The 24,290-nt window shown below is 36.6% G+C and overlaps 3 protein-coding genes and 1 long non-coding RNA gene across 6 annotated transcripts; 2 read left to right on the top strand and 2 right to left on the bottom strand.

Annotated features, from left to right (window-relative positions):
• Nucleotides 1–5,549: 5,549 nt before the first annotated feature.
• Nucleotides 5,550–8,032, bottom strand: LOC110770839 (2-oxoglutarate (2OG) and Fe(II)-dependent oxygenase superfamily protein). Its single transcript, XM_021975061.2, has 5 exons — nucleotides 7,912–8,032; nucleotides 7,400–7,701; nucleotides 7,072–7,319; nucleotides 6,218–6,566; nucleotides 5,550–5,953 (listed from the first exon to the last, which is right to left on the bottom strand). Exons 2-5 carry the CDS (start codon nucleotides 7,670–7,672, stop codon nucleotides 5,705–5,707), a joined length of 1,119 nt encoding a protein of 372 aa, XP_021830753.1. The 5' UTR covers nucleotides 7,673–7,701; nucleotides 7,912–8,032; the 3' UTR covers nucleotides 5,550–5,704.
• A 7,965-nt stretch (nucleotides 8,033–15,997) lies between these two features.
• LOC148293314 (uncharacterized) lies at nucleotides 15,998–17,407 on the top strand. Of its 3 annotated transcripts, none has more exons than XR_015837196.1 (3): nucleotides 16,010–16,270; nucleotides 16,868–16,964; nucleotides 17,137–17,407. It is a non-coding gene; the product is annotated as an uncharacterized LOC148293314 (long non-coding RNA). The 3 variants fall into 3 exon arrangements; XR_015837195.1 differs by having other exon boundaries at nucleotides 16,011–16,270; nucleotides 16,868–16,930; XR_015837197.1 differs by lacking the exon at nucleotides 16,868–16,964 and having other exon boundaries at nucleotides 15,998–16,270.
• A 1,640-nt stretch (nucleotides 17,408–19,047) lies between these two features.
• NCS1 (permease, cytosine/purines, uracil, thiamine, allantoin family protein) lies at nucleotides 19,048–21,069 on the bottom strand. The gene has a single exon (XM_021947968.2). The coding sequence runs from the start codon at nucleotides 20,923–20,925 to the stop codon at nucleotides 19,198–19,200; it is 1,728 nt and encodes a 575-aa protein (XP_021803660.2). The 5' UTR covers nucleotides 20,926–21,069; the 3' UTR covers nucleotides 19,048–19,197.
• A 1,483-nt stretch (nucleotides 21,070–22,552) lies between these two features.
• Nucleotides 22,553–23,814, top strand: LOC110770843 (uncharacterized). The gene has a single exon (XM_021975065.2). It carries the CDS (start codon nucleotides 22,724–22,726, stop codon nucleotides 23,681–23,683), a length of 960 nt encoding a protein of 319 aa, XP_021830757.1. The 5' UTR covers nucleotides 22,553–22,723; the 3' UTR covers nucleotides 23,684–23,814.
• The last annotated feature ends 476 nt before the right edge of the window (nucleotides 23,815–24,290 follow it).

Raw genomic sequence — 24,290 nt, 5'->3', positions numbered from 1 at the left:
TTTTCGACCGACACAAATTGTTCTTCCTCTTTATGGTATGTTTACTTATTTGATATAGTGAAAGTCATGAATTGAGTAAGCAAGGAATACGGGAGAGAATGAATGAGTATGAGATCAATTACTTCCCATATTAATCTAATTCTTGGTTTTAACTTACATAATTTTGTATTCCTTGCTTGTTAGTTGTTGAGACCCAAAAATCCAGGGGTTGGGCCCAAGTTTATTCCTAGCCCAGGACGAAGATTGGATTGCAAGAGGAGCCCAATTGGGACATAAGGGAACTTGTCGGACGCACTTGCGCGAGCCATGAGCCACGTGTCACACCAAGCAAACATGCATGCTCGTCACGCAAGGAGGACCAAAATGCACTGGCTCTATAAATTCACGCCTACTAACTTATCCAATACTACATGGCCCGATCATAGCTTATTATGGCATGATGGAACTCAAGCACGAGCATGATGCATAAACACATAAAGCCATGTAAAGGACAACTAATCTAATACCATGCCATGCTACAAGCTTAAGTGGGCCCAAGCCACATAATCACCCGGGGCTTGCTGAGAAGGTTGTGGTATGGACAGGCACAAGGACTCACAGAGCCCATTAAGGGTCCAAGGAATGAAGGTTTTAGGCCACTTGGGAGCACTAAAACTCAGGCCCATTCCTCGGGCCCAAACACATGGGTTAGCATGAGAGAGGGAAAAGGGTGATCCAATGCCTTAGGAGAACATCTCATAGTCTGTTGTAGCACTTAGACAATCTCACGCTAGCTGAAACACCCAAAGAGAAAACAAATAGGCCACTTCCAGCAGCCTGACGAAAACATGCAGGCCGCTGGAAAGAGGAAACCAATAACCCTATACTATAAACAAAGCCCAGCCTAGAGCCTGGTTAAAAAATCTAGCATCGTATTCCACCCCTGTCAAAGCTTCATAACGGTCAAACAAGAAGCCATCGCGAGAACCAAAGGAAATTCATATGTGTAGAAGGAATACCCATTGGACATACAACTATATCTGTTCCTTTTTTTTTCTTCCTCTGAGAGCTCTAGTTTGAAAACCATTGAAAAAAGCAAGTGGCGCCTCACCCCCATTAGGAGGTTCAGCCGCATAAAAACCTTGGAACCCCAAAGAACCTTGGACCAATATACTCTGGTTGTAGAAATTTCACCAAAAAGGAGTAATTGGAAAGAAGCAAAGGAAAAGTAGGAATGGAAGATCAATATAATTAGGATTCTAAGCGCCTATAAAAGGGAGCTTTCTCTACCCAGGAAGATCATCATCCAGACTTTACCAAGTTTTGTCAAGCAACTGGAAATTTACTCTAGACACCCTACCTTCTGCCTCCATTGTTTTCTCTCTTTCTGAGATAGCAATCCTCCTCATTTTCCTCCTTCCCCGCTCTGAATCTTCTCTCTATAAGAATTTCATGCTCTAGTCTCTCTCTCAAATTGCTAAACGTGTGAAGAATTAGCTCCCATGCCACAAGCTCCTCAAGCCAAGCCATTCCCTTGCTAATCTGTCACGTTTATCGGGTTAATTGGTGAAAGAATCCAAGGTGTTTTCTAAGGTTCTCACTACTCCTTTCAAAACTCTCTTGGAGCCCGGTCTTTGAACTCAGAAACAGGGGCAATCTCCTCTGCTCACCCTTTACAGCAGCCCAAGCCTATTCGTCTGGCTGCTGGAAGAAAAAGACCCCTACATTAGTAAACACGGAGAAAATGAGAAATTGAAATAATTCTAATATCCGAATGTTAGTAAACACAATCGCCCTTATTACTATAAAAATAAAAAAATAAAAAAAAGGGAATAAGAATAATTCAAATACCAATTACATGCAAGTAAACATGCTATTGGTTTTTTTTTCCTTTTATATCCAATTATACGACGGTTTAACTTGTAATTTGTGACAATTTCTCACATTCACAAGAGAAATCTCATTAGAATCAAGAGCTAATTGGTTCCTTAACATGTATGTTTCTTAGATTTTTTGTTTTCTCGTATACAGTGGCGAAGCCAGGATTTCATGTGTGTGGGGGCCTCTTACAAATTATAAAGAATCAAAAATTCCAACTCATAATACATACGAAAAATAGTGTATATATATATATATATATGTCAAGAATTATATTGCTTATTGGTTGCAATTATAATTGTCCTCAACAAAGGGATAGACAAATACATGATGAGCAAGAAAAATTGCAAGAGATAGACAAATAGTAGCGATTTAGCAAATATCTTTAAAGCTTTTCCCCCCATTAAATCCAATAGAAAGAAAAAATCAAAATTTCACAAACTAAAAAAAACCTTAGGTCCCTTCATGCATTCATATAATACATGAAAAAATATTTTATGTAAAAATATTGACTAAGTATGAAATTTTTTTTTTTCGGGATAATCATTTTCTCAGGATAATTTTTGGCGGCTTTTATTCCTTACACATCAAATAAGAAAACTTGATTTTATGGGATTTTAGGATGAAGTATATATTGACTTAATGAGCCATCATTTTTAGCCTAAATCTTATTTTGCACTAAAACCGATTTTTCATATTGTGATTTGGTGGGAATTTCATTTTCTAGTATTTTTATTTGAATCCAAATAGGGGGTACTTCCTTATTTACATTGTAAACTTAAGTAAATGGAGTAATATAAAAATAAATGAAAGTAAAAGGACAAAGACATTTACTTAAATGTTGAAAATGGAAATAAGATAATCTGTACACCGAAAGTGCATCACTACTAGCTGAGCAAAGGGGCAATTTGAAGCACTAGTCCATCACAACACATGTGGCTACATATCAAAACGTAAAGTATTTGAAATAATATACATATAGAAATACATAACAGTATATTACTTTTAAAATATAACAAAATTGAGTGGGGGCCCGTGACCACACTGGTCCCAGTGTGGCTCCGCCCCTGCTCGTATATAAGAAGTTTATATGTTCACTTAAATTACAACTACTAACAATACAAAACTTGTTTCAACTTTTCAATTTTTATAGAAAAATTTTCCCTCCTCCTTTTTCTTCTTTCGATTATTTTTCCATTCTTGACTACTATTTGTTTTCTCCAAGAAAATGTTTTTGCTCACCACTTTAACCAAATGTATACCCTTACCACCCTTATTAATATTTGACACGTATCCATAGGAATAACTATAATTAACTCTTTGCTTTGTATTTATAGAATCATGGTTATGCCCATGAACATGTGTCAAATATTGAGAAGATTGTGCCTTAGGTTAAAATAGTGAGCAAAAATACTCTCTTTTCTCGAATCTCCATCTCATTCTCTCCCAACTCATGGGTCAATCTTCTCTTCAAACTCTTGCTTTGGTTACATTGAAATTGAATAGGAAACATATCCTTAAATGTGTATGTGCCCTTTATTTGACAGTTGATAATTTGTTCTGAAAAAGATAAAAGTCATAAAATAGATCCCTCTCCAAGTCAATTCCAGCCAACGCCGATCTCGTGGCTACTCTAGCAAGACCATTTTTGTCCAAGTCAAGATCATGTGTCGGCCTAGAAACATGGGTCCAATCAAAGCCATCTATGCTGAAATTCAACTATACAGAAATTTTGACCCAAGATTGTTTGAATATTGTCAAAAGTTTTTGTTGATCAAAATTCAATCCAATTTCTGTTGAATGAGTGGGTCATCAACCACATATTTTTATTGGAATTGTTTTAAAATGCGATTAACCACATGATTTCTCATAAATATCTATTGGACTCTAATGATATTTTTCTTTCAAATATTAGGTTAGAGTATCATAAGTTTGAAATCTTCATCTTCCTTTCCATGAAAAAAGAAGCTACATAATTTCCCGACCCATTCCTAATCGTATGAGAATTAAAAAATTATCATGAACATCCAAAACGAACTAGAACATCCAGTATACAAATTAAACCCACAGGCGGATCTACACTTGGGCTGGAGTGGGCTATAGCTCAGTGCTGATTTTTTTTGTAGGTTTAATGTTATATGCTAAATTTAAGTAAAGTAAATAATAGCTTAGCCCTTTATTTAAAATAAACCCAGCTCTCCATGTAGAAATAAGCCCACTCTTGAAGAATGTAGGAAATAGTAAACATGCAATCCATAACATTTGATTCGAAGCAGACATAAGAATTTTTCTTCTAGCCACTGAAAACGTCATATTTGAACCTTGAGAGCCTAGAAGAAATAGATCTTCCCCTCTAACAAATTGTACCAACCTATCTTCAATGGGTTCTTCAATCTTGGTAAGTTTTTCTCTTTTTTATATATATTCAATTTCCAATTTTAATTGTTATTGTTAACTTTTTATGATTTAGGGTTTGGCTTTGGGGATTGTTGATATATGTTTTATTTTTGCAACTTGAATTATTTATTAGCGTATATGATTTTTGGTGTCTAGTATTTCTTGTTAGGATATCATGTCATATGATAATAATAGACCGGCAAAGAGAGGAAAAAATTATTCATTCTTCAAAAGAAGTGGTAACGATAACAAGGATACACCTTCTGCGTAAAATGTTGATACTTCAATTCCTGAGGAACTTTCTCAACTCGGATCTCAAGTAGTTGAACAATGTGTTTGATTTGGTAGTTATTTATATTTTGTACGTTTTTGTATTATATTTGCTTGTGATGTGGCCTTATTTAATTTATAAAATTTTATTCACATTTTTGTTTCAAGAGAAAAAAGACTTATAATATACCTCTTATTATTTATAAAATATAAAATAAAAAAATTAAACACTATAAAGATTCCTGAGTCCACCATTGGTTAAACCCACTTTGAAGTCAGTTTTTACTCAAATTCATCCCAAGACTCTAAATATTTTTATTGTTTACTTTTCATCTATCTTTAAAATTTGAAAAGAAACAAAAAACGTGGAGCATATTCCAGCCACTGCAGCACCAGTGGCAGTGGACAGCCCTAGGAGCCTGAAGCTATTCAATGAGTTCGCCAAGTAAACCGGTAGCCCAACGACTTCCTTCATATGATTTCGTACGATATATATATATATATGCATGAACCTTTGTAATTGCATTGTATTTTTCAAATAATATATTTAAGAAAGTCGCTCCCTAATTAAGTGCTTTTAAAAAAGATGCTGGACCAAACAAAAAAAATCATTTAGAAAGCTTTGTCAAATTGTCAACGTATATATAAACTTGACTTTGCCAATGCATATACGCAAGCATGCAACAGTGATGTGAGTTCAGATTTTGCTGTAACTTCAAGAGATTAATTAATACAAGGGCTTGTTTGGACCCTTTTTTTTTTATAATTCATATCAAAAACACTTTTTCGTGGTTTCTCTGAGTACTAGTCCGTTTTTAAGGAGTGCTTTCAAATGGATATGAGAGACAATTGAATTTAAGTAGAAGTATTTGTGCTCATCATAAGCGCTTTTATTAAAAGTTCAAATGCTTCATTATAAATATAAAAAAAACCTGTGACAACGAGAGTTCAAAAAAAACCCATAATTTGTAAAAACTACGTTGTGATCATGGGTTGGATTATCACCATTTTGCTGGTCCCCATACAAAAATACAAAAAAGAAAAAGAAAATTATATATAGGAGAAAATTAATTTCCAACCACTCGTTGTTACATATATAATTCGAACTGCTAAACGTCAACGAACAAGGCAGATTTTCCCCCAGTTGTTGGCAGCTCCATGCATAATTTTTATTTATTTATTAAGTAAATAATTTCCTAGACTCAAGGAAATTCTTCCTCTTAGGCTCACGAGATGAAATATACTCTAAGAAGCTGGCAAAATCAGTGTCCTTGTAAAGCCTTGGATTTGATTCATTGACAAGTTTCGGCGACGGTCCAACTGATCGCATTAAAGGTAGAGTATGCAAAGAGGCCACTGAAATTCGACCTTTTGTAGAATTCACCAAGACTCTATGTAGAACACTCTTGTATTTTCCATTGCTAAATATCTGTCACAACAAAAACCAATTCAACGATAAATTAGAGTTGTGCTACATGTCATATTTTATGATCACATTAAGTGAAGAATTCACGAAGGTGAAACTCACGTGTATTCTAACTTCATATGTTGATTACGTCTCTAATAGAGATAAGGCTAACTAATGAATTATATAATAATCTATTCGTCAATGTAATTTACATGTGATCCAGTGCATGTAGCACATAACTTTTAACTGACCAAACAACACTGACCCAATAATTATTAAACTCACCTCAAGGTGATCACCAACGTTGACCACAAAAGAATTGGGGATTGGTTCAACGGTGACCCATTGATCTTGTTTTTGGATTTGAAGTCCTTCAACTTCATCTTGGAGAAGAAGTGTGAGGAAGCCATAATCAGAGTGGGGAGGCATCCCTAGGGTTAGGTCCGGTTGGGGGCATGGCGGGTAGCAATTGACAACCATTAGCTGGCTCCCATCTTGGAATTCTTTTAACATCTCATCTTCTTCTGTCGTGTTGTTCTCTGTGGTTCCCACCAGTCGTAAGCTCTCAAAGATGGCTTCCATTAGCATTAGGAATAAGTATTTGGTTTCTTGTGAGTAGGTAGCCGCCAATTTCCTATGGAATAGAAACCAATCAATATATTTAATCTCACAACAATATGTATAAGTGAATAGAGCTAGAAGATGATTCGAAATTATCATTTTAAAATTGTAATTATTGGTTCATTAAGAATTAAACTAACTGCTCAACTAGGGTAAAGAGCTAGCGATTAGATGTGGCCTCTCACGAGCAGGGACAGCTCCTAATTCTATGAGGTTATAATATATCTTAACAAATACTTTAAGTGCACACTTACCCACATAGGAGGAGAGAAGAGTTAAAATAATCTACCAATAGAACTATTTATATGGCGTTAATTGACCAATTTCTAGTAGACTCGATTTATTATTTTAGAGATGTGATGAGTAACATAGTCCATAAATATAACACATATGCAAGATTTGTTCAAATAAAAGTGATAAGGGTGAAGAAAAAAAGTTAGAATTATAATAGGTCACGTGACTTTGACCGTATCCCATTGTACCCCAAAAAACCATGCTTAGGTTGAGCTAGCTCTTACCTCATATCCACCGGTGAAGAAGGCCAATGAGGAAGGACATCTGGTAAAGGATGGCACATTAGCTTCAAGAAGTCTCTCCAGCAAAACACCTTATCTTTGTTCTGGTTAAAGCTAGTTCCATATCGAACAGGAGCATGCATATCCGAGGACATGTACTTGGCCCTCTCCTCAAAAGGGAGCTCGAAGAACCTTGTGCTCACGTCGATCATGCTGCTTATAACATCACTTGGAATGCCATGGTTTACCAACTGCATGAACCCACATAAGATGTTAAACTCATTTACAAGCTCAGTATGTGCCTAATTAAGAGTTACTAATTAAGACCTACCTGAAAGAACCCATATTGCTCACAAGCATTAGCCAGGGATTCGAGGACTTGGGCTCTATTTGGACCCTGCAATTCCTTGAAATCAATTATGGGGAGCTTGAGATTTTGGTTGGACACATTTGGTTTCTGGTCACTTGTGTTGGGTCGATCCAAAATGGGCAGTATGTACTTGCTTGGAACTTTGCTTACTCCACTCTCATACAACCGCTTCACTCCATTCTGGTACTGACTTTCCCCATTCTCAGTTGTCAGCACTGCCATTGTTGGAGACATGGAATATTCCAAAAGCTAATCCTGAAAGGCTGCAAGCATGATTAAGGAAAATTATGTTAAAAGCTTGTATCGCAAACTTGTAAACGGCCGCAACACAAGCAAGTTATTATGAGATGAACGTGTATACATACATCTCATCCCACACAGGTAGACAAACTTTCTATCTGTGTGGACGTGGGATGTACTGTGTTTGCGAAAGGAAAATTGAAAAGAAACAGTTAGGACATTCGTATAACTACCTCAGACCTATCTTTTTCCGAAAAGAGAAAGATAATAAAAGGAAAGTGTAGTGGGAATAAACAAGGAGGAAATGGAGATGGTGGATAATGGGAAAGTTTTGGAGGATATATAAAGGAAAAACAGGCAAAGGACTTGCCATGTACAGGAGCAAGTTTTTGAGAAACCGGTTTCGGTTTTTTCGAATCCGGAGGACTGGTTCCATGGATACAATGAAACCGTTGACAAAGGGAAAAAAAGAATTGAGTCAGAACACATGAGCTTGTAGGGACAGGAGGTAGAGGGGGAGCTTTGTCCTCTTTTTCCTAGAGCCTTCCTACTGTTCATCATCTCTCTTTCCTTCGAAGTATTTAAAACGGCAGGATACCATGGCTGACTTTTGGCATGCACCTCATCACATATAGATTAATTATTAATTAAGTAGCTCGCTAGGGTCCCTTTCCATCTTTGGGTCATTATGGTTTTTTTATTGATTTTATTTTAATACATTTAATTGATTTTCTTTATTGGTTTACTTATTTTGGTATGAAACAAGGTTCATTTCTGTAATTTTTATTTTTTTTGGGGTTAATAAGTTATATATTTAGTACACCACAATCTCCATCTATCCATGAGGTGTCTTGCCGTAATTTTTTGTTGTGTTTATACCTTAACTTTTCATTTAGGACTCATTCTATGAATGATGCCATTTTTTAGGATGATTTGAAGTAAAATCAAGTTAGGCATTGGTCAATCGTTTTCTTCTTCTTCTTCTTTTTCAACCCTAAGAAATAGAAAATTAATAAAACTGCTACATTTACTAGTAACCACATTCGTTTATTTCTATTAGCGATGTGGTCTACAATGTGTATTCTTCATTCGAAAATACTAACTGAAACAATATCAAAATGTACATATATATGGTTTTGCGTATTAGATACTCACATGTTTGTGTAAATTTTTTAAATATATTTACAAATTACGTAATTTTCGAAGAATCCAAAGGAATATGTATGAATTAGAAAGCAGGTGAATATACGTACAAACATCTGTCGAAGAATCCAAAGGAAAAACGACGATTTTCTTGAGAGGCAATGGTTGTAAATCACTCGCAAAGGATTGGCAAGTTGCAAAGCTTTTTCTTTCTTTTTTTGTCACTACTTTCGTTGAGTCCACACAAACTTGTTATTATTGGTTAGCACTATCCGACGTCTAATGAACGTTAAATGACTTTCTGCTTGTCACCATATATGTCGGTCCAACCGAATGTTTAGGTCTTTCTTTTTATCTTAATACTTATAGGCTTCCCTTTATCATAGAATTTTTTTAGTTCAATTTATTCATAGATTATGGATCTAGCTTTCAGGATAGCTGGATCTTTATATCTTATATATATGTAAAGTTAAAAGTCTTTATCAATTTACAAATAACTCAAAAGTGGTTGCACCTGAGGTTTTAGGTTCGATTCCCCCTTTCCCTTATCGCTTGTATAAAAAGAAAGTACAACTTAAAAACAAAAAGGAAATAAGATTTCATGACCAACTAGCCTTTAGTCAGGTGGTATTTGCTTCAACTTGGTTGGATGAGGTATGAGGTTCACATGGATGATGATGATGATATACAATTGTGGTAAGTTCAACATACTTAATTGCCCCTTGTTGCTGTAGCGTTATTGTGATTGTATTGGCCCGTCGTAAAAGTAAGTCGTAGTTTTTAAATATCATATCTTTAGTCAAAAAGATATTTCATACATAAAGATATCTCAAGCCCTTAGCCCCTAGATAGCAAGAGGCTAGCTAGTCAAGATGGATGAAGGTGGATACATATAATGGAGTCAAGATTAGGTGATAAATCACGAATCAAATAACAATTTTGGTCATATCCCCTATGTACGAAAAAAAAAATGATTATAATGTGTATAATGTGTATGAAGAGTTGATGATAAGGAGCGATAATATACTAAACTCATACACTCAATACGGGTGCTAGGACTCGAACCCAGGACCTTTCTTAGGAAAATAATTGCTCCAAACCACTACACTAGTGAGCCCTTTGCAACATTAACATTTTTTTAGTACGTTTATTAGCTATTAGGTTTACTTTTTTCAACTTCAAGTGAACAAAATAATACTACTATACTCACACATGTACAGAGCGACCGATTCTTCTCTGAGATTAATATATTACAGCAGAAAAACTCAACCCAATAATTAATAATAATTCTCGATCTGAATTCTTCCCCTGCACAAAACGTAGACTATCTAGATTCATCTGAATTAAATATGTATGTATGTGTGCCAGTAAACCCTTTGCATGGAGACCTAGCAGCCAGTCGTGATCGATTGTTGACATTTTGTTGTGGGTTATATTTTCTGGCTGAGTCATTGCCCCATTTTCTTTGTGACGTCCGATCATAAGCTATATGATGTAATTCATATGTGATAAAGCCAATGCCCTTACATTGGTGCCGTGTGGCAGCAAATGGCACTATAGATTAAGTACGTAATTAATTAATTAATTATTGGCTTAATTAGGGTACCAATTAATCTCCATCTCCTCCACAAAAGTACGTAAGCCAGTTTGGCATTGTTGTGCTGTGAAAATAATCGCTGTTAGATTAGCTGTGAGAGAAATCAGTTGTGAGATAAAGCAGTTTGGTGTTTGGTAAACTTTTTGTTAAAAGTATTGTTGGTACTGATTCCTGCATAATCATTAAACTCAGCGCCTCTTCGAAACTGATTCCCGCATAATTAGAAAATGAAAGTACATCATTAGTTGCTTTCCCTTATAGCTTTCTCTCACAGCAATTTTTAACAATAAGTGATTTTCTCATAGTTTACCAAATGGGTTGGGCTTCCCAAAAATTTTTAAAAATCATTTATCACCCCAAATAAGCAATGTCAAACGGGCACTAAACAACTTGCTAACCCACAAAGAATAATTATAAATAAATAAAAACACCGAAAATGTCATAATGACACTCCTTAGTGACAAACTTTTAACTTATCCATGTATACAGCTGTTAAGCTCAAACTCGTGCTTTAGATTAATGATTGTACGTAATTTTTTATTTTATTTTTATAATTATGATAAGCTCAAACTATGTACTTAAATTAGTGTCTCTAATCTTTTTTTATTTATTATTATGATAAGTTTTTCTAAACGTGGGCGTGCATTTATTCTTATTATATGAGGAAGTTTCCGCAGTCGATGTTTAGCTAGGGTTTGTAATTTAGTCCAACTAACTCCCATCTTATATATAATTTAGGCCCTGCTGGCCACTGCCAGGAGGAGGCAGATATTGATGCTGTTTTCCTTGTAATTAGCAATTTTAATTTCTTGTTGGATTTATTAGTTGTTAGATTAGGTGAACCCTAGCTAACAAAAAACCAAGTTTTGAGTACCTTACAGATTAAAATATATCCTAACTAGCTAATCTAGAACTGTAGCTATATATATAGCTTTTGTTGAGAGATCCCTCAAATAAGCTTATTTGAGAGACACCCTTGTAGAATTCACTCTGCCTTGTATTTCACTAATTCAAATCGTCCATTTTATAGATATTCATTCAAAGATCATCTCTACAAAAAATCACTTGAATCCGATATCATTTTATCATTCAATTAAATTATTGAAATTTAAGTACTTTTTTAAAGCACCGTGTTTATTGATTTTATTTTTTTGTCTCTATTAGATGCCTTAATGATTTTCAATTTGCATGATTTTTGCAAGGATGATCTTTGAATGAAGATGTGAAAAATAAATGATTTGGATCGTTGAAATTTTTTTTGTAAGGGACCCTAAAGGGTGTACCTTAATAAAATGGGTGTATATATATAATTTTATTAGTAGGGTATAATAAGATACTATATATTAATATTTATCTCAACGATCCAAACTTGTCTCTCTCTCTCTCTCTCTCTCTCTCTCTCTCTCAATACAACCCTACCATGCAAAAACAGGCAACGGCCCTTGTGTGTGGGTAGGGGTGACGAGGGAAGCTGGTTCGAGGGTCAAATAATGGTTTGTGCTCCCCAGTTAAATTCTGCATAATTTTGGCCTTTTGGACCTCATTCGTTGCATGCTTCGTATCCACGTCAGATCCTCAATATTTTATGTGTTCGTACATGTATGCCTTATATTTTATGTCCCTTCCTATATATAGTCCACGCCTAACTACTTGTTTTCCTCTTTCAAATTCATTATTTTTAGTTTTTGTCGGATTTTAATTTTGGACCATCTTATAATTGCTTCAATTACTTCAAGTTTGTCGAATTCAATTGTGGGGTAAATATGTTTCAAATCTAGAGCCCGCGTTCAATAGAGTTTGATCGTGAATTTTACTTTTACTGTTGAAGGAACTGATAAGGTAATTACATAGTAATGTAGGAATTATTAGATATCTAATTAGATAGGTCTTTGTGATTGCTTGTCTTTCGATCTGAATCATGAATGCAATCTATCGCCTTTCTCTAAAAAGAATTGAAAACAGAAGAATTATTACAAAAAACTACGTACAAATGGCATCGGACCTCTTTTAAATGATATAAGAACATATTTGGGTAGTTTCTATGAAACCAGTGCGAGAATTCCCTGTTTTATAATTATTAGATATAATTAAGATGCAAGATGCGAAGACAGACAGATACATTTCTGTGATCCTCCTCCCATCTCCCATCTCCATCTCCCAACTAAACTGCACCTGACCATTGATGAGATTAAACAGGCAAAAAGAAAAGGCATGCTCAACGACCCCATATGTACAGAACATAATTATAAATTAAAGACAGCAGTCAATGGCACACTCTGTTGACTGTCCCTTCAATGAAGTTCTTCTCTCTCAAGTGCCCTGCAGGTGCCTGCTAGAACTGATGCTTATATAGAGACTATAGATTACTTCTCCACTAAGTTTAGTAACAACTTTAACTACACAGCTAACTAAACACGTTTACTATTTAACGAACTGACCACATCAGCATCTGAGCTGTTGCCAGCTCATAAGTGCCACATTAGCATAATCTATGACTACTCTTAACATCCCCCGTCAAGCTCAACTGGGGAAGGACCAAGGCTGAGATGGAAACAGTGTTTTCGAAATATGGGACTGTGAATACCTTTGGTAAGAATGTCAGCAATTTGTTCATCGGTGGGAACACATTGCACACTAAGATCTTTACATTGAACTCACTCCATGATGAAATGAAAATCAACATCCATGATAAGCAATTTGTTTATCTTTTTGTTTGGATTGGATGCCGAGTTTAATCAAGTTCAAGGAGAAATTTTGAGGTAGGATCCTGTACTTGGGCTCCAAGAATCCTATGCTTATGTTCGCCGTGAGGCAGACAGAAAAGAAGCCATAAAAAGCGAGATTGACTAGTCAAAAGCAGCGGCCATGGTGACACGCCGTCCCACTCAGAACATGAGGCTAAACTCTAGATTGTGCCCCTCTAAAAAGAGTGCTGCTATTTCCACCCACCGGTCCTATTTTCCCATCCATCTTATCTTTAAACTTTTAAAGACAAATTTAACCCTATTGTAAAATGACTTAAAAGGACTTAAGGAAAAAGAAAGAGAAAATAAATAATAATAAAAATACGTAGACTTCTCAAGTTCTCACGTAACCCTATCGTTTGACAGAAAGAAAAAAACACAAGAATACGACTCCTTGCTCATGAGAAGGTGAAGAAGGCTTTTCAGTGCTCAGAACTCAATTCTAAAATAATTTTCTTCTCTTTTCTATTTATTCAATCAAATTGTTTATGAAGAAGAAAACAACAAGAGAATGGATGTTGAAGAGAACGATTTTGGCGAAAAGGTAAGGTAATCCAATTTGAACATAATTTCTAAGATCTTTAGGATTACTTAAAGTATTGGGAGATGAGTATTTCTTGGACTCTGATTTTTTTTCTTAAACAAATTAAAAATCTGAAAACTTGGGGATGAATCAACAATTCTACAATTGGGCTCTATTGATTACCAGGGCCGGCCCTGGGGGTAGGCAAGAAGGGCCTTGGCCATGGGCCTCCAATGAAGGGGGCCCCAAAATTTTTTATATTATATATATATTATTGTCCAACTAAAAAAAAAAATTAAAAATAAAAACAGAAAGTCAGCGTTGTAATTGACGAGGAAGGCTGTTCCTCTTCCCATTCAGAAACTCTTTGTTTCCTACGCCACACAGCCAGCCAAGAGCAACAGCTCCTTTCCTAATTATTTCTCCATGGAGCTCTATTTAATCCATCGATCTCTTAATAATCCACCATTATATTTTTCTCTGTTATTCCCATCTCCCTTCAATCCATTACCCATATCCTTTATTTTCAGTTTCTATCATCTTTCTCATATCAGATTCATATTATAACCCTAAGTTTCAATCTCACCCAAAAAGCTCACAAATTGTCTTTGAGATTGATGGTGACCAAGAGGGGAGGAGCATGAGAAACTGAAAAGGTAATCAGATTTATAATTTTTTTCTTTATATTTGTTCCTACCCAGCAAACTATTGTTTCAATTCAATTTCCAATAGGAACAAAACACAAAGAGATACAGAGTGGTAATCAGATTATTGTTCAGATTTTATTCTTGTCTAACTTGTTTTTTGTCTCTACGAAACTCCGCAAAGGATAATTATAGATTCATACTGGCACTCTAATTTGACTTTTCTAGATATCAAGCCGCTAACTTACAGCATACAGCTAGCTAACTTAATTTGGATTTGTTTCTAAGGCAAAACATCCTCTGCCTGGTGGAGATAATCTCCCAAGTCTCCTTATATAAGTCGCTATAAAACTGCACAATGACATCTACTAAACTTTTCTAACAAAATCTTGCATATATCTTATCATTGCAGATGCACATGAATCAGGTGGAGGTACGGAGTGGAGTTTCTCAAAGTGCTAGAAGATCAAGGATTTTTCAGTGATTGATTGTACTTTTAATGTTACAGTTTTTACTTTTTTGATTGTAAATGGTGCAGAGGAAATCAAGCAGCTATTTGATAAAGGGAAAGCATCAGATATTTGCACATTGTAATGGGATGGATCTCTTATTGGCTACCTGTTTGGGAGGAAGAAGGCTACAGGAAGATTTTGTACCCATCCAAATTTGCTGCAACCATTTCATATGTTGTTTTCAAAGCTGATTTTGCTAAACTCATGTGATGAAGCTTGAAGCCCGAAGCTAATCTTAAGGGAAAGGGTTTAGTATTTTGAACAAACACTTAGTTTTAATGTATCTTGACATGTTCCCATTATTGGTTGTTGGAATGTTGGTTTGTAAATTTTTAATTTCCTTCATGATATTAAATATGTAATCAGAATTTTTTTGTTTTATATGGAGATATAGCTGTACTCTACATAAAATCATTTTATTTGTTGTTTTTTTTGCAATTGTATATAAACTAAGGGAAGGGGCCCCATTCAGTTTATTGCCTAGGGCCACCAAAAAGTCAGGGCCGGCCCTGTTGATTACACAAAGAACGTTCCTCACAAAACCAGTTTGGTTGAGGATTTTTTAAGGCATGAGAAGGTGAAGAAGGCTTTGGGGGTTAATGGGTCATTGGTTTTTGAGGAATGCAGTGATTTGGTGGGGGATATTTTGCATGAAGATGTGATGAGCAGGTTTTGGTTTCAAGGGTTTTTCAACGGACCAGAAAGGGTAAAGAGGTTGCTGGGTATGTTCACAAAATCCATATTTACAAAAATAAAAATAAAAATAAAAATTGCAGCAAAAAACAGTTTTAGTTTGTATAGAAAACATGAGAGACAGAGACAGAGATGGAGTGTGAGAGATGGAAAATAAGATACAACAAAAATGAAAGAGAGATGTGTGGGCCGTGAGAGAGAGAGAGAGAAGACATGTAGGGGTGGGCATAAAAACCGATAAACCGAATGAACCGACCGACCCAAACCAAACCGAACCGAAAAATGGAGTTTTTTTGACCAAACCGAAAAAGTCAACACTGGACCTGACCCGAACCGAAGTCAACGGTTCGGTCCTCGGTTCAAAAAAATTTGGAACCGGTGAACCTGACCCAAACCGAGCATTAATTAATAATATATAAATATACCACGTGGCTTCTGTTTATTGGGTAAAAGAAGAGTTTACCTTGAGGATGCTCGCACTAGATCACAACCACAACTAAACCTAGCGCCTTCACCTTTCTCTCAAATTCAATCGACCTCCCTCTCACTCTCAGTTTCAGTCGCCGCCTCTCTCTCACCCTCTACCTCTATCGTCTCTCTCCCGACCTCACCCTCACCCTCACCCTCACCGTCATCGACCTCGTCTCTCTCGTCTCGCCTCGTCTCTCTCCATCTCATGTCGATGGTGGAACTGTGTTAATCTATGGAAGGTTTTGAAATTTTGGCTTCAATGGAGGTAAATATTTGTTGCTAACCTTATTTTTGTTTTGTTTTGAGTGTGTTTAATATGTTGATTTCTGCTGCTAGCCTTGACTTTGTTTCTGATTATTTAGTTTGATTTCTTGTTATTTAGTTTAATTTCTGTGTTTTTTATCCTTTACTGATTCGGTGCCTTTGAGAAACGCTCCCTTAAATAATTGTAAGTTCGCGTTTCATTTTGAATCACCATAAAAGGGTCTTGCTTATCTATTTTATGTTTTTTTTTCTTTGCCAATCTGACATGATGAGCTATATGAAATTTTCTCTTTTCTGGGTTTGTAGAGACGCTTTTGAATTGAGATGGGTTTGGCTTAGTTTTTAATTCCTGTGAATTTATTTTTTTGGCTTAATCTGTAATGGGTTATGTGATTCTTTTCTGTTTCTGGTATCAACTTTGATCAAAATCAGGCTTTTAATTTTATTTGAATTTTTTGTTGTTGTCATTTTTGGTTTAATTCATATGATATGGTTCATGTTTATTCTTTTGGGTTAAGGTTTATTAAGGGTTTAGTTCTTTGATAATTTCTCTCGTGTGGTTTAATCTGACATGAGTTCATGGGTAATGTTCATGTAGATGGAGGATGATGAAGAAGAGGAACCATAATCATTCTCTAAACTATGTGGCTAAAGCTTTTCAGTTAGGGTGTTTTTAATATGTGGCTAATCCTTCGGTTGAGTTTTTCTTTGTTTGCTTGGGTTCCAGATTCTTTATTTTTGGCCATGAATTTTTATTTGTTTGGTTGCTGGGAAGTGTTCTTCTATCTTCAATATTAATAGAATTAGAGTTACTGCAAACACTTTCTTTTTTTGGTGAAATTAACTATTGAGTTGGATTTTTTGCAGCTCCCTTATACACGTGAATCTGTTTGGTAAGTGATAATATGCCACTAGTATCATTTGTTCAAACCTGCAGCTCCTTTATTTGTATTTTTTGTCATGGGTTGTAAAATATAATTTGCTGCTTTACTTGTATTTTTTGTCATGGGATGTAAAATATAATTTGGTGCTTTGCTTGTATTTTTTGTCATGGGATGTAAGAACCAACTACTTTGATAGTTGGATGATGCTTGTGATTGTGATTCAGTTTAGAAACTTTTAAAAAACAGGTTATAGATAGGTTGAATTTATATGATTTGGGTGAGGAAAAACGAAATGGGCTTTAATGGATGGCCTGTTTGAAAATTTGGTTTTGGGCTTGTTCATAAGAATTTAATAGGTTTTGGCAATTTGACAACAAAAAAAGTGTTTAGGCTGAATGTAAATCTGATTTGGGCTTTATTTTGCCGAAAAAAATATAATATTTAGACTTTTGAAAATGGTAAAAATGGGCTCAAGCCCAAACCCGATCAGAACCTTAGAACCGACCCGAGAACCGAGCCCATTTCCGGTTCGGCTTAATTTCGGGTTTCACTTTAGACCCGACCCGACCCGAGACCCGAGCTCTCCTTCGGTTTGGCGCGCGGGTCGGCCAAATTTTGACCCGACCCGAACCGTGCCCAGACCTAAAGACATGAGTAGAGAGAATAAAGGAGAGAGGAAATGAAGTAATAATTAAAAGGGTATTTTAGGAGTATTGGTGGGTGGAAAAATAGGATTGTATTTTTTAAAATTTATATGGTGGGTGGGAAGATAAGGTGGGTGGGAAAATAGGACAGGTGGGTGGAAATAGCAGCACTCCTCTAAAAAAGAACAACCTAACACTAAATTTGCCTTTTTCGTTTCCTCAACTAATTAACTTCTTCAAGGCCTTTTTAAAACATTGTCCGGAAAGGGAAGCTAACATGTGTTATGTATGTTTCACAAAATCATACATTCATCTGAATCCCAGTAAACCAATTAAAAAAATATCATATAATTTCTCCAAATATTTGGAAGCACCCCACAAGAACCCAAAAGACTAAAACATAATAAACAAATTGGATACACAACAATAGAAGAGCTGTGAAATGCATCGGACCACAAAAAAAGTGAAAATGAAGACCACAGAAAAAAAAAATGGAGGGGAATTACCAACTTCATTAAGGTATGAAATTCAGAATATGTAAGTTTCTTCTATGGCTATTCCATTGATTTGTAAAATATAATCATTCTATCAGTTAACGTCAGACAGAAAGATCAGACTCAATCAGATAAAAAAATCAAAATAATGAGCGCATAACCACATATATATACACACACATAGGGAGAGAATGAGAAACCTCACATCTTTGAGGCCAAGCGAGCATAGGTATAAGATGATGGATAGGGTTCAGTGCTAATTAGATCAGAAGAAGAAGAAAAAAAAAGAGCATATGAATTTTTTTTTTATAATTAGTTGTGGGAAAGAAGATATGTCTTTTAGTTGTTGTTTAGTTTTGCAAGACGGCTTCTGCAATGTTAAAGTGCGCCTTCCTTCATTTAGTGGTTTTTTGTGCCCCGTTAAAGTACGTCTTCCTATAGTCCATGAAGAAATATACAATACAATGAACATATTATGGGTGACTTCCCATTAACGAAACCCTTAAACTTAAGAAAGGGTTCGTATACCTTTTTGGTTGTCTTGTTTTGTTTGGGTGCCCTGAGTATATTATGGGTGACTTCCCATTAACGAAACCCTAAACTCTCTCTCTCTCTCTCTCTCTCTCTCTCTCTCTCTCTCTCTCTCTCTCTCTCACTTGCGGTTTCCAAGCTGCAAGATGCACAACATGGCCAACTACTGGCCACTTGCTGTTCCCATAATTTGTGGATAATTGAGAGGGACCATACACCAAATAATGCATCACTCATAAATGTTGAAAGTATTATTAATTTGAAGTACAACCTACAGATACCTTATTATACAGAAAATGTGTCAAGAAAAATGTTCATCTTTTCAAATTGTATGCAAGTTTATTGTGTTGAATAAAAATTGAAAGATAGAAACCTTTAGTTTGAAGGAGGCAAGAGGGGTTCTTCTGTAGGCAGAGAGTTCTGTTTTCTTTTCAAACTTGACAGAAGCCAGTAGAGCAAACCGGCAGAGAAAAAGCTGAAAAACCAGGCATTGTTGTAGATGATCACATAAGCATCTGATATTGAAGAAAGAAGACCAATTTTTTGCAAGAAGCCTGGAACCACAGGCAAAATCCCAACAACAAGAGCTGCCATTGCTGCCAAATTGTAGCCTCCTGAATAATAATACTCCCCAAAAGGACTTACTGAATACAAGTCCTTCATGCTTAGGTTTTTTTTATGGATAAGATAGTAATCTGCTAGAATTATGCCTCCAATTGGACCCAACAGAGCAGAGTATCCAACTAGCCATGTGTACACAAAGCTCTCACTTGACTTGAGAAGCCTCCATGGCTGAAATGCAATTCCAAGCAAAGCTGTGAGAATAGCTCCTCTTCTGAAGGTGAACTTTGAAGGGCTGAGATTCACAAGAGCGTTTGCAGGGGCCACAACATTGGCTGCAATGTTGGTTGTGAGGGTGGCAAGGCTAACACCAAAAATGGCTAGGATGATCGTTGTGAACCCTCCAATTTGCCCGAGAAGTTGAATCGGATTCGAAATGACACGCCCGAAAATCACTTCTGTCGAGCAGGTTACAGCTAGGCCAACAAATGTGAATGCCCCCATGAAGATTGGTAGCCCGGCTTGACCGATGATTTGGTCAGTCTGGCTCTTGGCATATCTGGTGAAATCTGGTATGTTAAGAGCAAGAGTAGCCCAAAAGCTTATATTAGCAGTTAAGGAAGGGAAAAAGAGGGACCAAAATTGCTTGGAGGTGAGCCTAGAGGACAAGGAAAGCATGTGGCTGAATCCACCAGCTTTGACATAAGCCCAAATGAGAAGGCAGGAAGTGAGTGCGATGAGAACTGGAGCTGAGTATTTCTCAAGTTCCCTAATTCCATCCATTCCTTTCCAAACAATGGCCAATTGGGCAAGCCAAAACACAATAAAACAACCAAATTCCAATGGTGATGTGCCAAGCCAAGGTAAGACCTGAGACAAAGAGGACTGTTTGATTGAATTTGGTAGCAAAATGAAAATGGCTTCACCACCAATCCAAGTCTCAATTCCATACCAACCACAACCAACCAAGGCTCTAAGAAGAGTGGGAATGTGAGCACCATAAATACCAAATGAGGAACGGGCTAAAACTGGGAAAGAGATGCCATATTTTGTCCCTGGATGACCAGTGAGGACCAATGGGACTAATAGTATTATGTTGGCTGCTACAACTGTTGCAATTCCTTGCCACCAAGCCATGCCAAGGTCAACAAGACTACCAGCTAAATAGTAAGTTGGCACCCCCACAACTAGTCCTACCCAAAGACTAGCCAATTCCCACCTGGAAAAAGTCCTTTGATCAAGTGTTGTGGGCTTGAGATCGTCGTTTGTAAGTGTAGGATCGGATTCGAACTCATCGAATTTGGGACTTGGGTTGTGTTGGGTTGATGCCATGGTGGTGAAAATGGGGCTTCTTCCAAGTGAAAGATGGTGGAAATTGGATTGGTCATGGGTGGTATTGGATCTGATAGTTATGGTAGTTGATGACAATAAAGGTGTGGTGGTGACAAAGTTAGAAGGTCTTGGATTAATTCTGGAAATTGCAGAGGGAAAAGAGGGGTGCGGATGAAGATGGAGATTGAAGCTAAGACTTTTGGGCACCATGATTCACTGGGATTCCAGATGAGCATGGAATCTGTGGTATCTGTTTGAGATGATGATGAGTGGTGGCTATTGGTCAAGTCACACAAAGTTATTGTCTGACTTTTTTCTGTCTTGGATCAAGAGCTAGATGACAATACAAGTCTACTAATCTAATATATTGTATCTTCTTAATCAAACATTTGCATAAAATGTCAGAGTAAATTATAGAGTTTTCTTCAATGATGCTTAGGAGAATTATATCTACACGTTAATCTCCGTTATTATTATTTCTTAATCAAACTTTTGAAAAAAGCTTCAGAGTAAATTACATAGCTTTCTTTCTTTATTAACTTTACAAATTTCTTCATTATACTCCACCATGCCACATGCCTCAAAGATATTTTTTATTGAGACATCAAAGAAATTGGTATTGGGGCTCTTGACTTTGGATAACCCACCTCCTAATCCCAGGTTGGCTTCCTCAAGAGACAGTAGGAAAGAAGAATCTTGGCAAGAGAAAGACTTCTCATTTGTCTTAAGGGAATATATATATTTTTTAAATACAATCAATAGTCTAAACTATAAGGGCATGGGTTCTCTCACACAAACATTATCAATGCGTCATTATTAATGTGTCATGTGGGTTCGAACCTGAGACTACTGATCTGCAAGTTAAGGTTATTTTCCACTAGGCTAGACCCGTTTCTCTCTAAAGAGAACCTAACACTATTGGGAAATGAATGTAAATTTGAAACCTATTATTACATATGTGAATCAGACAGCCTTCCTTGCTAGGAAATTGTAATATTCTTGCCTTGTTTTCATTGTCTTGGCTCCTTAGAAAATAGGCACAAGCCATCACAGCTCGGACCTTAATTTGGTGAAGATGGCCCATAGTAGACACATTTTATCCACCTTAGGCCCATTTGTTGTGAGAATCTAATGGCATAAAACCCTTTTTTTCTTATTGAATATTCTTTCTTTTACCAATGGAAATTGAAATTTGCATGAGTTACTAAGACAAGTTTTCAAAGTGATGTCGAAACAGAAATCGTGACATTCTGACATGGATTTCAAACATGCCTACTATCCTAGGCCTTGGATCGGCTGCAGCAACAAAACCAGATATTCCAAATCAGACGGAGACCAAAGTTTAAACACAAGATATTGCTTCTAGATGGGGTTCTTGTGTGGGAAAATTGTCAGCATCCACCAGAACCCAACAACACACACCACAAAAAGCCAGAGATGACGGAGAATCCATGGCACCCAAGTCAAATTATTCTTGCTTCATTGGAGAACGAAGAATCTCTATAAATCTGCACCTACTTATCATCTGTAAGGCTGTGACCTGTCCCCTTAAACAATCCAACTGTCCAGACTCACATACAAAATTTAAACAAAGTAGGTGCACTGCTTAGACTTCTCCGATGGACCAAATCTTCCTTGTCTGTCTATATCATCTTTTATTATTGATATCCACTCACTCAAAAAAATAAAAAAAATCATAATTTCAATATTAAAATCATTGCAAATTTTACCATTTTGCTTCTGATGCTTACACTTGGGCAAAGCCGTACCACAAAACTTGCTCCTCTCTCAGCGACCACACCAGAACAGCTACGTGTAAACCACTTGAAACACTCAACGCATCGAATGATCAAATCCCAAATTTATTGCATACAATTTCGAAATCAAAGGGTGCTCCTCTACACTCTTTGTGGTTATATATATTTTCATAGCCAAGTGTCATAGTGGCATAGTTTTAAAGACCAAAACCAAAAACGAAAACCAAACAAAACCCAAATTGAAATGAGAGATGGAGAATGTTGGGTCTCAAGTGGGAGGACCTTCACCCTCAGGATCTTACTTCACACCCCTATTGATTTCCATGGGAGGCATAGTCTCCACAACCCTAGCAATAGTTGCATACCATTTCATTGTGGTTAGGTTCTGCCTCAGGAGGAGGCAGAGGCTGATGCAGATGCAATTACAAGCAAGCCTCTCACAGCAACCACCAATCAGCCAATCCAATGGGGTTGATGAGAAAGTCCTAAGTTCAATCCCAATTCTCTCATATTCAACCAAAAATTGTGAGCTTTTTCGGGTCGATCAAAGCGAGTGTGTGATTTGCTTGGGTGAGCTAGAAGATGGAGATATGGTGCGTTTGTTGCCCAACTGCAAGCATGTGTTCCACAATCCATGCATCGACAAATGGTTTTTGGGACATACAAATTGTCCAGTTTGTAGGGCAGCCATAGCTGTGCCTATTGCCTCTGTGGCAGCATTGCCTGTGGAAAATGATCATGATCATGATCAAGTTAGAGACAGAGAAGTGGAAGCAGAAGCAGAAGCCGAAATTCATGATCCAGAGCAGGGTGTACTTATCACTTCTATTACTACTACGAATTCAACCCAATTACCAAAACCAAATTGTTTGCTTAGGCATTGTGTGTCTCTGGTGGTGTTGCCTATAGAGGAGCATAATAAGCAGCGAAGTTTTGTGAAGGGGTTGGAGAGGTCTTTGTCTTTGGATCAATCCCATGTTCTTATTGACATATACAGAGAAAGTGATGACAAGCCCTCTTCTTCATCTTCATCATCTTCTTCTTCTTCTTCTCCTTCATTGAAACCGGTTCTTGTGCAGTGTGGATCGTTGAAGGCACGATCGATGTGGCAGCTAGATCGAATGTCCTCAGTTTTAGTAAGATCTCTTTCCCAACTGCGGATGAGCCAGAGTAGCAGCATAGCTAATGGCCAAGGGGTTCTTCCTTGTTAGGAATTTTTTTAATTTTCGAAGGCGAGAGTCGAACTTTTGCCGATAGAATGTTGGATTAAGTTCTTTTACCTTACTAGGATGTTTATTTATTTGTGACAATATTCATATCTTTGTGAAAAATAAGAAGCTAGGATGACTTTGTTCAAAAATATTTTTTTTCTTTTTTCACACAACACATTTTTTGGTAGCTCATTATCAAATCATATTTATGCATGTGGTAGTTTTTTTTTAAGAAGGAGAATTCATTCCTAAAACCACAAACGTAAAAAAAGCGACATGATACAGTGGCCTCGTTAAAACTTTCCTAGGACAACCTTATATGACAAACCCCCATAGAGGAAAAAGTACCACACATGTCATGGACTAACAAGAGAGTCCAATTCAGGTCACTTTGGACCATTACAATAAAAGAAGAAGTCAAAAATTAAAACTAACACAAAGACCTCCGACGAGAACAACAATTAGAGACCAACACAGTAGACTCACATAAAAGGACCGCAGAAACCCCAAATAGTAAACTCACAGGAGACGACCGCAGAACATCCCAACTGTCAAAAGAAGCTTGCTATGAGCAAAATCTTAGTCGTTTGACACCCACACAAACTAT

The sequence above is a fragment of the Prunus avium genome, chromosome 7 (assembly GCF_965620075.1).
Source record: "Prunus avium chromosome 7, drPruAviu1.hap1.1, whole genome shotgun sequence".
In the NCBI taxonomy this organism is placed as follows: Eukaryota; Viridiplantae; Streptophyta; class Magnoliopsida; order Rosales; family Rosaceae; genus Prunus; species Prunus avium.
Note: the sequence above shows the minus strand (reverse complement) of the source record. Positions and strands in the feature narration are given on the sequence as shown.